General features: G+C 35.9%; 1 protein-coding gene across 1 annotated transcript in view; it reads left to right on the top strand.

The window, feature by feature from the left end:
- ADCY2 (adenylate cyclase 2) overlaps positions 1–15,796 on the top strand; it is a 363,250-nt gene that overhangs the window by 279,162 nt on the left and 68,292 nt on the right. Inside the window, exons 14-15 of the mRNA XM_067569412.1 lie at positions 1,321–1,418; positions 13,257–13,341. Coding sequence (XP_067425513.1) covers positions 1,321–1,418; positions 13,257–13,341 — 183 coding nt within the window. The remainder of the gene's footprint in view (positions 1–1,320; positions 1,419–13,256; positions 13,342–15,796) is intronic.

The following is a 15,796-nucleotide window of genomic DNA, read 5'->3' as shown; positions in this document are numbered from 1 at the left end:
ACTACAGACCACTTCAACAGCTGCAACAACAGAGCCAACTGCAAATATAGTCAGACGTATGCCTTGAAATTCATTTAACCATCTAATTGAAATTGTTTTTAATGTGCCACAGAATTCAAGAATGCCTGGGCGGAAAAAATCCTAAAATGCACATTTTGGACTACATTTTGTTCATAGACATGCACTTTGAGTTCTGTGCATATATTTCAGGACAGAATTTGGCCTTTTGTATAAAGGCACAGCTGTGCACTTGCAGTTAAAAAAGCACAGCTCATCCACTTATCATTTATAAGGTTTTCCTTTTGAGCACTTACAATATTACTCATTGTTCCATTTTACTTTAATTATATTTTTCTTGAATTCCTAGACTCTGAACAAATATAGTATTTAAAGCATTTATTTTTTAATACTTCATTGGTTTAGACCTGAGACATCTCTAATTTCTACCTAGCAAATAGTGCATTTCCTGTGATATATATTTTATTTCTTATTTTTAATATGTTTATGCACAAACTAAGTAGGAATTTATAAAGACAAGGGTGGAATTGCATGCATATAATTTAATGACATCACAGCAGTTACACTAACAAACTATAACTCTACAAAATTTCAAAGACCTACTGCAAACAATGGACTCGTGAGAGCTTTTCAGAATAAGATAAAAAAAATCTTTTCCAATGGAAAGTGTAAGACAATCTGAATATAGGGTGTCATTGCTAGTTCCTTCTATAAGGCATGGGTCACTCTTATACAAAGTGGGATGTGTTGTAACACCTATACTATTAGCTAATGTTGCACAAGAATTTGAATTAATTTGTAGTTTCCCATAACTCTCTCATCCAGTACTTTTATTTATGGCTGAAATTTAGCAGATTTGGTCTCATTCCAGGAATTCATTGTTTTGGAAATTTACAGCCAAAATAGTTCAGCCATTTTCAAGAATGAAGAGGATGAAGAAATTGGAGATTATTGAAAAAATTGAAACTTTCTAGAGTTAACTTAATTCTCTCCACTAGGATGTTTAATTATACTCATGCTCTTTGGATAGATACAATATATGGACATTTCAGTTTGATAGAAGACACACTTTCTAAAGTGGGGAAAGAGAGCAAAAGCTTTAATACTATGCTTGACAATGCCCGGCTCCAAATATCTCACACTGTTTTGTGAGTGGGGGGGTAATCACTGAAGAAAAAATAAATTAATTTTTGCCAAAGGATGCTTATGTAGATCTGCCTGTTTAAAATGCAGCTTAGGCTAGTAGGCAATTTTATCTGTGTTGGGAATTGTAGTTTTAACAATTTCTAATTTACTTTGTAGTACAGAGCAACTACGCTGCCAGCATTCAAGTATTATGTGACTTGTGCTTGTCTCATATTCTTCTGCATTTTTATCGTGCAGATTCTGGTATTACCAAAGTAAGTAAATATTATTAAAAATTCCTATTTTATATTCAGTGCATTTGTATTGATATATTTTGGATCATAAATAAAAAATGGCAGTATCCTTAAACTGTAGGTTAATGATTAGCATTTGTAAGGATGCATGTGTTAATTCATGGAGAGAGGAGTGAAACAGATATGAATGAGACATCTAGATTATTTCAGAGCTAGGTTTTGTTACTTCTGTTTTTAAATAATCATAATATCCTGATGCTCTAATACTTGTATCACCTTTGATTTTTTTAAATTAAATCTATGATGGGGACAAGGCTAAAATTCAAATGAGCATGGAAAAGTATCCAATACTTTACAGAAGTAATTGTAACTTCTGCAGTACAGAGAGACAAAATTGCAGTGGGACTATTGTCTGGACAAGGATTGTAGTATAAGGGTCTCAGTTAGTGAGATGTATTTCATATGCATGCTATGGTGATAATACTGATTCTATGATTCTATGATTCTCTGTACCCACTAATTATACCTTTCTATTAGCATGCAGTATGATATTTTTTTTAAAATGGTATTTTAAAATTAGTAGAAAATGCTTATAATCACCATTCCTGAATAATTAATATTGGGTTTTTTTGTGATTGCTGATAAGACATCATAAGAATGTTTATACAGTAGACATAAAAAATGTAAGGATATTAAAACTAGATAGACTTATCAAAAGGATAAGGATATTATTGCATCAAAAGGAGTTATTTAAAGCTACATTTACATTAGTCATCATGGTAGGCATACTGTACAAGGCCTAAGGAAACATGATGGCCTTTCTGTGCTTAATTTTAGCAAGAAAAATCTGAACAAAATTGTATTTGAGATTATGAATCATGTTCGTTTTTAAAATGGAATAGTGCTGTTGAGTGTTACCGTATTTCGAAAGTTGATATTTTTGTATAAGCATGGGTGACAAAATTACCCCTGTACATTTGCCATATTGTAATACAGTACACTCTCTCTATAATGAACCTGTTGGAATCCGAGTCTTTTGTTCATTATAGCCAGAGGTTTGTTATAGCGAAAGGAGAATCAAAATGAATGATAAACTGCTGGGGTATGTTAATGAAGTTGCCTTTGATAAAGACATTAGCTAAATTAATTAATTATTAATAATAACTATTTGTAACCTGCATCCTGTATTCTGCATTAATTCACTGAAGAACACAATACAAAAACACAAATCCCAACTTGAAATGGAACATTCAAAAACCAGTCGAACATGAAAAATTTAAAAGCACATCAGCAAATGTTCAATTTTGTTTCCATTCAAAATACAAAATATTCCAAATGTTGATTTAAGTCTCAGTTCTAAAAAAATCATCAATTTTGCCAGTTTCTACAGCAATACCATAGCCTGCCCTTACTTCTGTGCTGCTACTGGTAGGGGTGCTGCTTTCAGAGCTGGGCACTTGGCTAGCGACTGCTGCTCTCCAGCCATCCAGCTCTGAAGGTAGTGCCACCATCAGCAGCAGTGCAGGAATAAGGGTGGCACAGTGTTGTCTCGCTGCAGGCCTCTACCACCTACCGGTTTTATTTCCATTCATTTTTCTGCCCACAGGGCTTTGCGCCCTGGGTGGCTGCTTCACTCACCCCGCCCTGGTTATGGCCCTGAGTGCTGTATCTGTAGTTGGAATACAGGGACCAAGCTCACTATAGCCAAAGGTTCATAATTATGAAGGGCGTTTTTAGCGAGGATGTACTATATTTTATTGGAAGGTTCTTTCCTATTGTTTTGGGAGTGGTAGTGGGAAGCTGGAACTGTTTTTATATCCCTTGTTGGTCAGACATGATGGTATAACTGACTGGCTAGCCATTCAAGGTCCAGTTCTGCATCAGTCATTCACCTTTAAATGACTGAATTAATTGTGACTGCTTAAGTAAATAAGAACTAAAGAATAGAGCCCCTTGTTTTTGCAAAGCATTCGAAACAGAGGGAAATGATAAATGTTTTTTATTTCATACATCTAGTACATTAAAAATGGACATTGCAATTTAACCAGTTGATTGCTGCTGTAAATGTGACATGTTTTTATGATGACTGGTTAAAGTGTATGTATACCGCTACCCTCTAGTGGATGATTTGTAGATTATACAAATCCTAGTATTGGCGATAGAAAATTCTTCTTTCATTTAAGTGGTGGAAGACTTTGGTTTTAAACCTGGCAGTGGTGAGTTTGATTGCCTGTACTTCTTGTGTGCAACCACTAGTTTGTCAGAGGGTATCCTAACTAATCACCTAATTCTTCAACAGGATCCACTGACACTTCTCATGCGGAAAGATATTGAAGTCAGTGGTACTCCACATATGCATAAGTGTGTGTCTTCAAAATCCCATTGCAGAATAAGAGACTTGAGCTATGTAAATCTGTGGCTGTTTTTCTATGTCATTTTGCATGATGGATATTTCTCTAAAAGATGTGCTCTGGTTCAAAGAAGAATCAATTCAGAGAAGTTCTATTGCCTGGGTGATTCAGGAGGTCAGACTAAATGATCACAATGGTTCTTTCTGGCCTTCTAATCTCTGAACCTTTTCACCATTTCATTTCCGATGTTTTTTCATCCTTTAAATATTACTTTTCTGTGAAATTTGATGACATTTCTATTTTAAAATAAAAAAGCATGAACAGTTCAATGTGAACTTGTTTAGTGAATTTCCATCAAGTACAGGGACTGCAAATGTCCCTGACCTCCTTTCTTTTAGATGCTCCTTTCCTGTCTTGCATACTCCCATTAGGATCAGAGACAATCTGGACCTTTCAGAGTTCATTAGCATATGGTTTGTCTAGCCAAGTGAGATCACACAGGTTACCAACATTTTGTCTTATGCTGTTCAAATACATTTTTACAACATTACATCATCTGGCACATTAACCTTTTGTTTGATTGCAGGGGTTAAACTCACTTGTAGTTTACTAAGTTAATAGTATTATTTATTGCCTGATCTCATCACAGTGTAATAAATAGATCTTTTACTGTCCTTTTTTCTGTGTCTTAAATTGGATGTGCAATTCATTTAAATACAATATTTGCACTTGAAGTTAAGAAATATTTACAGTTTCTCACAGGAGGCATATTCAACATGGGAAACTGTGCACCTGTCTTTTGGGGTATCTATTGCTATTATAGCATATTCTCACCTCCATACCACAGAAAATTAAAAAAAATGTAATTGATCTTTTCCCTATGAAGCAAACTTAAAAGAAGTTTTCTTGTTTTCTTAGAAAGTAGAAAAATTTAAAGCATTAAACTCATTACCTTTTTAGAGTGCAGAATTTGCTTCTGACTCACATACTAGATCAAACCTTTTCATTGCACATTACAAAGAAATACAGTAGAAAAGAAAATAATACAGAAAAAGAATAAATAAAGCAAAACATGTTTCCAAATGCTTCCCTCATTTGCGTATGTGTGGAGTTACATGTGTGTTTATCTGAGGGAAAATTCCAACATTTTGTTTATGTTTGTCTATGTTTATGTATTGTTTTTGTATTTTCACTGCATTTTCAGCAAGGTTAAAATTTAATATTTGCCTGATCAAATCTTTTTGGAAAAGAAAATATTATTTTGAAGTAGAAGCTTGGGATCAGGAATCAGGAGATAGAATCACGGAACTTAGAGACTGAAAAGGCCATCCAGATCATTAGATCATCCAGTCTGTTGGTCTGCAAATGCAGCATCAATTCTCACTGTATATTTTGCCCAGTCTAGTTCTAAAAGTCCCAAGCAATGATGATATCACCCCCTCCCTTAGAATTTTGTTCTACAAATGAATACCTCTCACTGCAAGAAAGCCTAAATTTACCCTTTCTTCATTTTATCCCATTATTCCTAGTTATACCATCATGGACCACACTAAACAATTCTTCTCTTTTCTCAGTGTTATAACACTCTTCAAATATTTATAAGCTGATATGGCAGACATTAGTAATCAATTTGCCAAGCTATACATATTTAGCTTTTTAAATCTTTCCTCATAATATAATCTTTCTAGCCCTGTCATCAGTTTGCTCATCTTTGGACTCACTCCAATTTGTCAATCTCTCTGGTAATAAGGTACCAAGAACGGAATGAAATTTTCCAGGTGTGATGGCAGTGGAGCTATATAGAGAATAAATAATACTTTCTGACTTTTCATGTGGTTTCTTGCATAGACACTTTTTGTACAATTACCAAATTATAATCTTAGTAAATTACTGTCCACTGTTAGCCTTGCATATATTTCAGCATTGTTCCTGCATAGATTTCTCTCTCCAAGTATATTTATTTGTGGTTATATTTGCCCAGACATTTTCATTTTAAGTTTGCATTTTTCCAAGATGAGTCTCGTTTTGTTTTCTCTCCATGTTTCTAACTCTGTGGATCCCTTTGCTTTGTTCATGTTCTCACTGCTTTTCAAAACTCCTAACTGTTTCATATGATCTGAAGCTCAGATCCAAAAAGGGACTTAGGCATTGTGACACTGAGTATTTTAGGTGCCTAAACTTAAACCTAACTTTTAGATGCCTAAAAAAATCACAGGAACAATACCATGATCCACAAAGCCTGAGTTTGGAATCTGTGTACCATGCACAGAGAGAGATAGGCACCTTCGAATGTGATCCACAAAAGCCAGCACATTAGGCAAGGAGCTGCCTAACCAAGCCAATGAGAGATGCCAACAAGAGGGATTTGTCCTAAGCACCATCCCTCTCATGGCATTAGGCACCAATATCTGAGCTACAGGGAAGCCACAGAGTTTGATTATTGTTTTGATTAATATTTATCATTTAGTTACATCTTTTTTTAAAACCAAAGACACTGGCTTCTATGCCATTCTGAACCTTCACATAGCTGACTCCTTAAAACTGCAAAAAATACATCTAATATGTATATATATATGTTCAGGGGGCATTAGAACAGTATACGCAGGTCAGCAGAGTTGAATTTCTCAAAGGACAGCAGCAGTACTTGGTAACTTTTTCTTAAAATGATCTGGTAAAATATAACAAAGAGGAAAAACTTATTCAGGATTATGAGTTGTTTTCAGCACTGCCTGATTAAAAAAGAAAATTACTGATAATGTGTATTAATAGACAAAGGATTTTTGCAACAATGAAACAATTGCGTTATTATTTTTTTTTAACACTAAATGAATCTGTAGAAGGGTCAATGGATGCATAAATTATGTTCATAAGAGAAGCTGAGTTCTATTTTCAGCTGTACCACAAACTTCCTGTGTGACCATGGGTCATCTGACTTCTCTGCCTCAGTTTCCTCATCTGGAAAATGAGAATAATACTAATACCACCCCCCATAGGTGTCCTTAATTCAGTAATATTTTTACACAATTTAATAACTTCAGTTTGAAGATATTATATAAGTTCATTGTATAAATTAATGGTTATAAATACCAGGCATTACTTCTCTGATTGGGTTTTGCAATAGAAAGTCTACCTTGAGAAAGGCAAAGTAGTGCACTTCATCTACAGGTCACACTGTGCTAGGAACCCATTAAGATGAATTGATTCAGTGCAACTCTTTGGCAGCCTCTGCCAGTCAGTGTCCTTTTGGAACCCAGGTTAGTAATTAGTGAGTGTGATACTTATCCCTGCCCATACAGATTCAGAGGAAGACTGTCCTGAGCCCATGACAGTGAATCAAGTCATTTTATTCCATTTCCACTTCCCTGCTGTTTAATTTACCAGGAATGAAAGTCTCTAATGAAAATGAATTACATACAGAAAGCAAAAGTTGTGCCAAACATCATTTTGCAGTTGTTACTTTTGCATTTTTCTAACCAAATAGCTAATCCAGAGTTATACATGACTAATTATAAAGACAATTACGACTTCTCTGTTTTGCTTCAGAAATTCAAGTCAAATTCAAATAATGACATTGTGCTAATAAAAATTGTGGTATATGATGATTCTTTTAGAATTAACTCTACTTAATGAAAATGAAATATACCTTATTTCATAGGGATTTCTTCATTCCTATGTCCCTTCTTCATTCCCATGCCAATGCATATTTAAAAGATTCACATTCCATACTTCTTGATCCTATAAAATAAATAAATTAAGTCAGACAAATTTTAAGGTATTGTACATTTATAAGTCAAACAGACATACGGATTTTCACCTGTCCATAATTAAAAGATAATGGAGGAGTACACAAGGCAATTAACAGCTTTTGTGGGCAATTAAACATTAAAACTTTGCATTTGCAAATGGGTTGTATCTGATAATCACAAAAGTTATTTACAATAAATTTATGCCATGAAAATAATTTCTCCATATACAAGACAAAGGGCTGTTCAGTAAACTGTAGCATAACAGAGAATTAAAACTTTTTTTCTTCTGCAATGCTGTACTAATGCTTTCCCAGGTTTTCCAGGGTGATTTTGTTGAATCTTAGATACACATAACAGCAGAGTAAAAGTTTAAAAAAAAAAAGTTCAAGGAAATGGTCTGAGTGGACATGGAGAGATATAATTGGACCTAGAATTAGATCCATAATGGGGCTTGATTTACTTTTACATTACTCCTGTTTTGCCTCTGTAACTTCTTGGTACAGTACAGTAACACCAACTGCACTGACATAAAACTGGAGTAATACAGTGGTGAATAAGAGCCCGTCTGTAACTATTTAAATGATATTTGGAAGATTATTATAACACTTTATATTTCAGGACTATTTCAGAAGTTCTTTCTCGTGTCATGACATTGTTTATTAATAGTTTTTCTCATTGAGTAGATAAATCAATGACTTGTTTACATAATAAACTGCATAGTATAAAGCATAAAGTTAAATTCAATCAGGTTACCCAGTATCTTTGGGAAAAATTTAATGGGCAGTCATGGTACATAGTGACATTAAAATGACCATTAGGCTTGATCATTGCATTTTCTCAAAGTAGTACTTCCAGCAGTGCTCCCTGGCTCACAACTTGTTCAGAATGCAGTGGCATCCCCTGGAACCAAGACCAAATTACACCCTTCTTGCCATTTTTACCTTGGCTTCATGTAGTTGATTGACTTTAAGTTGGCACTATTTCTTTTCAGCAGAATGTTAAATTGTGAACCACTTACTCATGTTGGTGAGCAGTTTCTCACAGGAGTAGCCCTATCACATTTGACTGGACTACTTACCTGAGTGACTGCTCATCAATATAAGTAAAGGGGTTTGCAGTTGTACTGGGTTTGTCCCTGGCTACAATTGAGATCTTTTTCCTGAGCTTTGTTCTGACAAGCATCTATGTTCAACAATACATACCATCATTCATCATTCTGTCTTCTGTCATGCATACATTAAGATTCATGTACTACTTTCCATGAGACTTTCTAAGGAAGATGTTCTAGGGGCATTAGAACTGTGTCCAAGCTGAGCAAGGCTGAATTTTATGAGGGACAAAAGTAGCGCCTGGGAGCTTTGTCTGAAAGCAAGCTTGCAAAAAGGAATAGAATGTAAGAGGAAAAAGCTGCACCATTATGAGCTGTTTCCTGCTGCAACTGATAAAGAAAAGACTAAAAATGAGTTTTAATATTCAGAGGATTTTTTCAACAATGAAGCAATTGTATTATTAAACTATTTGCACTGATTGACTCTGTGGAAGGCTCAGTGAGTGCATCAGCCAAATCCCCCAGGACGTAGCTACTGTTAGATTACAAAAACAAAGTTAAATTTAGTGTTGTCATGTATAACCTCCATATTTTTAAAAAATATTTCTTTGCTGCTTTTAGGTCAAGAACAGAATTGTAGTCAAACAATTATGAACATAAAATTTAGTTTCCTGCCAAGAAGAAACAGGTGCATGAATTACCAAAGCATATACTGAATTCTTAAAGATATATTCTGTAATGCCTATAATATGCTGTTACAGTAGTATAAGTGGGGCACAAGGAAATGCCCACCCCATCTTTTAATATCTCTGTCTTTACAGTGAATCAATATTTTCAATAAAAATATTACTAACAAGACAGCCGTTGATAACATTAGTACTGATATGTTGAGAAGATAATACTGATATATTTTCAATTTGAAACAATCTCATAAAAAATAAATTAGTCAAAATACAGTTATCCTGATGTAGTCGTTAGAATAAGAGGAGGTTGCTAATAATGTGGATGATCAAAATCATCAATTCCTCAGACTTTCAGGTATTGTGAAAACTTGGAAGTTCTTAGATCTTTTCATCACTCTTCAAAAATCAAACCCTCCTCAGGTCATATCTTACAGTCTTGCCCAATCAGGGAGCTCAGTGAGGTAAATAATGATAACATTTTTGGGAGGGAACTTCTAGGAATGAGGGCATTCAAATAGGCATAGTAAAAGGAAGGCAAAATACTTAACAGACCTGAAGACTTCTGAATATCCTTTTGCCAAAATGGGTTGTCTGAACCAAACAGGTAAAAAGAATCTGATAAATAACTGCAGTACATCTGGAGAGCTTACAAAATAGAGTAGGCATATCTTTACTGTAAAGACTTGGACCAAGGTTTTCAAATTTGGAGTGCTTCACTGTAGGTACCTAAATCCATATTTAGGTCATTAAATAAATGGCATGATTTTCAGAGGATCTGCAGCTGCCATTGACTTCAGTGGGAAGTACCACAGGAAAAATATTGCCATATCAAAATTATTTACCCACATATTCTAGTATCCTGCTTCATGCAGTATCATATGATACCACATGACATTCATGAAATCTAGAAACATGTCAATGACAAAAGTAAATCCCTGATGCAATTTTCCAATGGTCAGTGTTTGAAATCCTGGTATTTCCTTTTTCCATTGTTTGCTTCCCATTTCTGCTGCACTCTGGTAGCTTTAGGAGCAAATTGAAACTACTTAAGCATAATGTAACCAAAACAGAATGCTGATCTTTCCTCAAAAACTCTTTAAAGGCTCCCCATTTTCTGTCACTACCTACATGACCTCTATCCTCCCTGTCAATCAGGACTGTAGCCTAAGAGATTACCTTTTGCACATACACCAAGTCTATGTCCAAAACTTTCTATTACTTCCTTTACCACAGTTCTAAGATCTGTCCTTTTCTCTCTATCCATACACCAAAGTTTTTGTCTCAGCACTCACCATATCTCATTTGACTACTGTAACCTCCTTGTTTTCTGCTGCTGTCATGCTGACATTGCTCCCCTTCAATACATACAAAACATAGCTGCTAAGATCGTCTTTTTTCGGCTGTTACTTAGAGCGTACCACACTACTTTTTGTAATCCTCCACTGCCTCCCCCCATCAAGTACAAGCTTCTTGTCCTGATCTTCAAGCCCCTTCTCAATTCTGCCTTTAGTTGACCACTCTTGCCTCTTATTAAATCACCTCCTCTCCCCTCCTCATTCACTCTGCCAGCAATGCTTTTCTCTTCTGCCTATATGTCAGCTCCTCATACCTTCTTCCATGTTGCCCTTACACATGGAATACTCTCCAAAACTGATATGTAAGGCCCACTATCTTCTCTTCTATCAAATCTTTCCTCAATATCTGCTTCTGTTATGACTCCTAGAAGTCAGCAAATGAATGATTGCTTGAGAGGAAGAAGGGATGAGCTGGAACATACTCTATTATTATTAGGTTTATTATTACTTATATATTAGGTTTATTATTATTTAACTATTGCAAGTGTTAACCTGCAAAAATTACAAGTATTTGGTTGCATCCCTCTCCTCCCAGCCTTTGTATGTCATTTGTCTTTTTTTATTTTAAGCTTTTCAGGATAGGCAGTACGGCCCAGATCCTTATAGTCATTTAGTGCCTAACTCCCATTGGTCTCTGTAATTTAGTTGCGTAAATACCTTTGGGGATCTGGGCCCCTACCTTCACATGTTCATGTGCGCTGCCTAACTAGAATATGGCCTCACTCTTGATTGGAGATTCTGGCAGCTATTGTAACACAAATATCACAGAATCATAGAGTTGGAAGGGACCTCAAGAGGTCATCTAGTCCAACCCCCTGCTTAAAGCAGGACTAACCTCAGCTAAATAATCACAGCGAGGGTTTTGTCAAGCCGCAGCTTAAAAACCTCTAAAGATGGAGATTCCACCATCTCCCTAAGTAAACCATTCCTGTGCTTCATCACCCTCCTAGTGAAAAACTTTTTCCTAATGTCCAACCTAGACCTCCCCCACTGCAACTTGAGACCATTGCTCCTTGTTCTGTCATCTGCCACCACTGAGAACAGCCTAGCTCCATGCTCCCTGGAACCCCCTTTCAGGTAGTTAAAGGCTGCTATCAAATCCCCCCTCATTCTTCTCTTCTGCAGACTAAACAAGCCTAGTTCCCTCAGCCTCTCCTCATAAGCCTTGTGCTCCAGCCCCCTAATCATTTTTGTTGCCTTCCGCTGGACTCTCTCCAACTTATCCACATCCTTTTCAAAGTGGGGGGGGCCCAAAACTGGACACAATACTCCAAATGCGGCCTCACCAATGCCGAATAGAGGGGAATGATCACTTCCCGCGATCTGCTGGCAATGCTCCTACTAATGCAGCCCAATATGCTATTAGCCTTCTTGACAACCAGGGCACACTGCTGACTCATATCCAGCTTCTTATCCACTATAACCCCCAGGTCCTTTTCTGCAGAACTGCTGCCTAGCTCATCAGTCCCCAGTCTGTAGTTGTGCATGGGGTTCTTCCCTCCTAAGTGCAGGACTCTGCACTTGTCGTTGTTGAACCTCATCAGATTTCTTTTGGCCCAATCCTCCAGTTTGTTTAGGTCCTTCTGTATCCTATCCCTACCTTCCAGGGTATCTACCCCTCCCCCCAGCTTAGTGTCATCTGCAAACTTGCTGAGGGTGCAATCTACCCCATCCTCCAGATCATTAATGAAGATGTTAAACACAACCAGACCCAGGACCGACCCCTGGGGCACTCTGCTTGTGTCCTGCTGCCAGCTAGACATGGAGCCATTGATCACTACTCATTGAGCCCTATGCTCTAGCCAGTTCTCTATCCATTTTATAGTCCATTCATCCAACCCATACTTTTTTAACTTGCTGATAAGAATACTGTGAGAGACCGTATCAAAAGCTTTGCTAAAGTCAAGGTATATCACATCCACCACTTTCCCCACTTCCACAGAGTCAGTCACCTCATCATAGAAAGCAATAAGGTTGGTCAAGCATGACTTTCCCTTGGTGAATCCGTGTTGACTGTTCCTGATCACCTTCCTGTCTTCCAAGTGCCTTAAAATGGATTTCTTGAGTACCTGCTCCATGATTTTTCCAGGGATTGAGGTGAGAATTGAGGTTATGTCTACAGGAGAGGAGAATTCAATTGTCTTTGCTTCATTAACATGAAGCAATGCAGAAATTGCTATCTACAGCTATATTAAGGTTGTATAATGTTCAAAGTCACTGTTTTCAGTCATTTTAACTTTCTGAAGCTCTTAATGGACAGAAATTTCAAGACCCGAACTCTGCCCAAGATAACATTTTTTGTGAAATGTGAGCAGAAGATTGTTCAGCCTTTGTTGAGAAGGAAGAGAATGGGGAGAGAGGGACATACCTACCATATTTTTAAAATGTGCTTTTTTAAAAAAATGCAATCTTACTGATATGGCTAGAAAATTGAAATTTGGCCCACACAAAAATAGCCCCCTGCTAAGAAGTAGTACCTATTAGCCTTTTGGTAAAAGCTTGGATTTGTTTCTCTAGGTCATTGATGTTTGAAAATTGTATTTTAGACATGATTAGTGCTTGGGATATTATTTTTAACGGTCTTTACCAACATTCTGAACAAAGAAAGGCTGCACTGCAGATATGTGTACATTATTTGCATAATGTCTAATTAACTTTTTTCTTATTGTCTTATAGAACGTCTATCCTTGGAATTTCCTTTGGGGTGGCATTTCTCTTACTTTCCTTCATTCTTTTTATCTGTTTCGCTGGACAGCTTTTGGTAGGTAATCAGACAATATTAATCCAGTGGTCTATACAGTGTCTTAGATATAAGAAGCCAAATCATAGCATGTCCTGTGTTTTTCAGATCCAGTGACCTTTGAAAAATGCCAGTTTAATAAGGATCTATTCCTGCTGTTTGTACCAAAGCTCCCATTGGTTTCAATGGGAATGTTCCCTGAGTATGGCATGGAGGTCCAGGATTCTGAGGGATTTATTCCCTTAAGTTAATTTACTTTCAGCTCCCTGAATGATCTGAAAAACAGAAATTGTCAATGTGATGACAGTCTTTCTAGTCAATCATTGTAATGGGGGCAGATTCTCTGACATGTTTGCATTATAAATAAGTTGATTTGCTTTATTTTCTAAGGTGCAGAATTTTTTGGTTTTTCACTGGTGAGGACTGGAATTTTTTTATTTATTTTTTTATGATTACCTGGTAGATACTCTTTTGTTTTAATAGAATTTTTGTGCAATGTTTAAATATTAAACAACTGTTTAATCTGTATTTAATAACAAATTTAATATTTATTTTAGTTTAAATATTATATGACAGGAGACTATATACTGACATTTGATATTAAAATACTGTTGTCATATGATCTGTAAATGTTACTATCTGCTTATTAAACCATCGGTTAATGTGTAGAATTTGAGTATTTCACATACTTAATGCAAGATGTTGGCAAATCTCTTCTCTGTAAATTGCATAAAAGATTATTTAAATATTTGCATTTGAACAGCATGTTAACATACTTTGTTAAATGCAAGAGAATGTTAACAAATATTTATTGTTTTAGGACAAATATTTTCTTTGGTCACGCTGGGGTAGATACAGAATAACTCCTTTGAGAGCCAAGAGGTGGTTTTGGCTTTACAATGGTGCTAATAAAAGTTAGATTTTGTTCTTAATATTGAAAAAAATATATAACTGGACATTATTTGTATAATTATGGTATAATTACACATTAATTACTTAATATGTGTTTTCACCATTTGTACTGTCATCTCACAGACATATTAAATCAAAATTAAGTTTTTTTATTCTTTAAACTTATTCTCTAGTGTATGTTTGCCAGTGGTTTCTTCCATTTTGAAACCAGTCATAGGTTTACTTCCTGCTTGCTTTGTACACATGTATCAGTCAGAATGTATTGGCTCTCCACATTTTCTACCCAGTCATAGACTCCACTGAAGCAGGAAGAGGAGAGAGGATTCTGGGACTGATGGACAAAAAATGTTTGTATTTGGGGTCTCATAAATAAAGAGGTAATTTAGGACCCTAGCACTAACGGAGCAGTCAGTCTGCGTATAATTTAGATCAGGGATGAGAAAATGAGAGGATTCTAAGCCAGATCTCCAAGTCTTAACCGAAGAATACAGTAAAGATACTTTTAGGAATAAGCAGAGCAATGAAATGCAAATAAAACAGGTGATATCAATCTTTCTTCTAAGAATCAAGGAATACTTATAAATGAAAAAGGACTCTGTGAAGTAAACTGATAATAAGATAATTTGAAAATTAAATTTGGGTAGGTTTCTGAAGAAAAGGTACATTCTATGGATGGACACCAACTCAAGAATTTTGAAGGGTTGTTGTCAAGACAGGGGCACTTTAGAGATCACCACTATTGTACGTAAGATCATATCCTATACTCGTGTATGTGGTGTTTTTAGAAATATGTACTGGATTACATGCCCAATAGCAAATATCTTAAATAAATAGTAATGCTGACAGTGCATCTCAGGTTACTGTTTGGCCATTACCATGAACTGACCTGGAAAGTTTGGATCTAAATGCATGTGATATATATGTCAATATGCTTCCGTACTTATTAGGAGTTATTAGGAGAGTTCCATTGATAGCACAGTATTTTTTAATGTTTTGTTAGGAAAACCCGATTCCTACAATTGCAAAAGCCAACAGTCTCGTTCCTACTAAAGTAAACAGATTCAGCATCATAAAACAGTAACTGATGGATATTTTACATAGTATTAACCTCTGTTACACAAGGCTTCAGAGCAGTGCTGTCAATATGATAACAAGAATCTGCCACAAAAATTCTCCCGTTTAATTTGTGATTTTCTGTGTACAGCCTGTGCATATGGCCATGGGGAGGATAGATGAAAAAATCAGAGAATCTTTTTCTTTTATTTTCCCTATTTAAATAAACACTTAATTATAACACTAACAAAGAAGAGAAACAATACAACTTGGCGAACAAACCTTGTTTGAAGTATACTCCACTAGAAATGTTTATAGTTACTTCATGAAAAATATAGTGGGTGAAGTCCTGGATCCATTGAAATCAATAGCAAAACACCCATTGACTTCAGAGGAGCCAGGATTTCATCCATTGAAGTATATAATGATTGCATAGAAATGTTCAGTTTATGTAGTATGAATTTTGAGAGAAGGAAGGGAGAAGACCTCACAAGGGTGATAGGTATCTGAG

This window comes from Emydura macquarii, unplaced genomic scaffold (genome assembly GCF_026122565.2).
Source record: "Emydura macquarii macquarii isolate MOO-44397 ecotype Brisbane River unplaced genomic scaffold, CSIRO-AGI_Emac_v2 contig_320, whole genome shotgun sequence".
Taxonomy (NCBI): Eukaryota; Metazoa; Chordata; order Testudines; family Chelidae; genus Emydura; species Emydura macquarii.
Note: the sequence above shows the minus strand (reverse complement) of the source record. Positions and strands in the feature narration are given on the sequence as shown.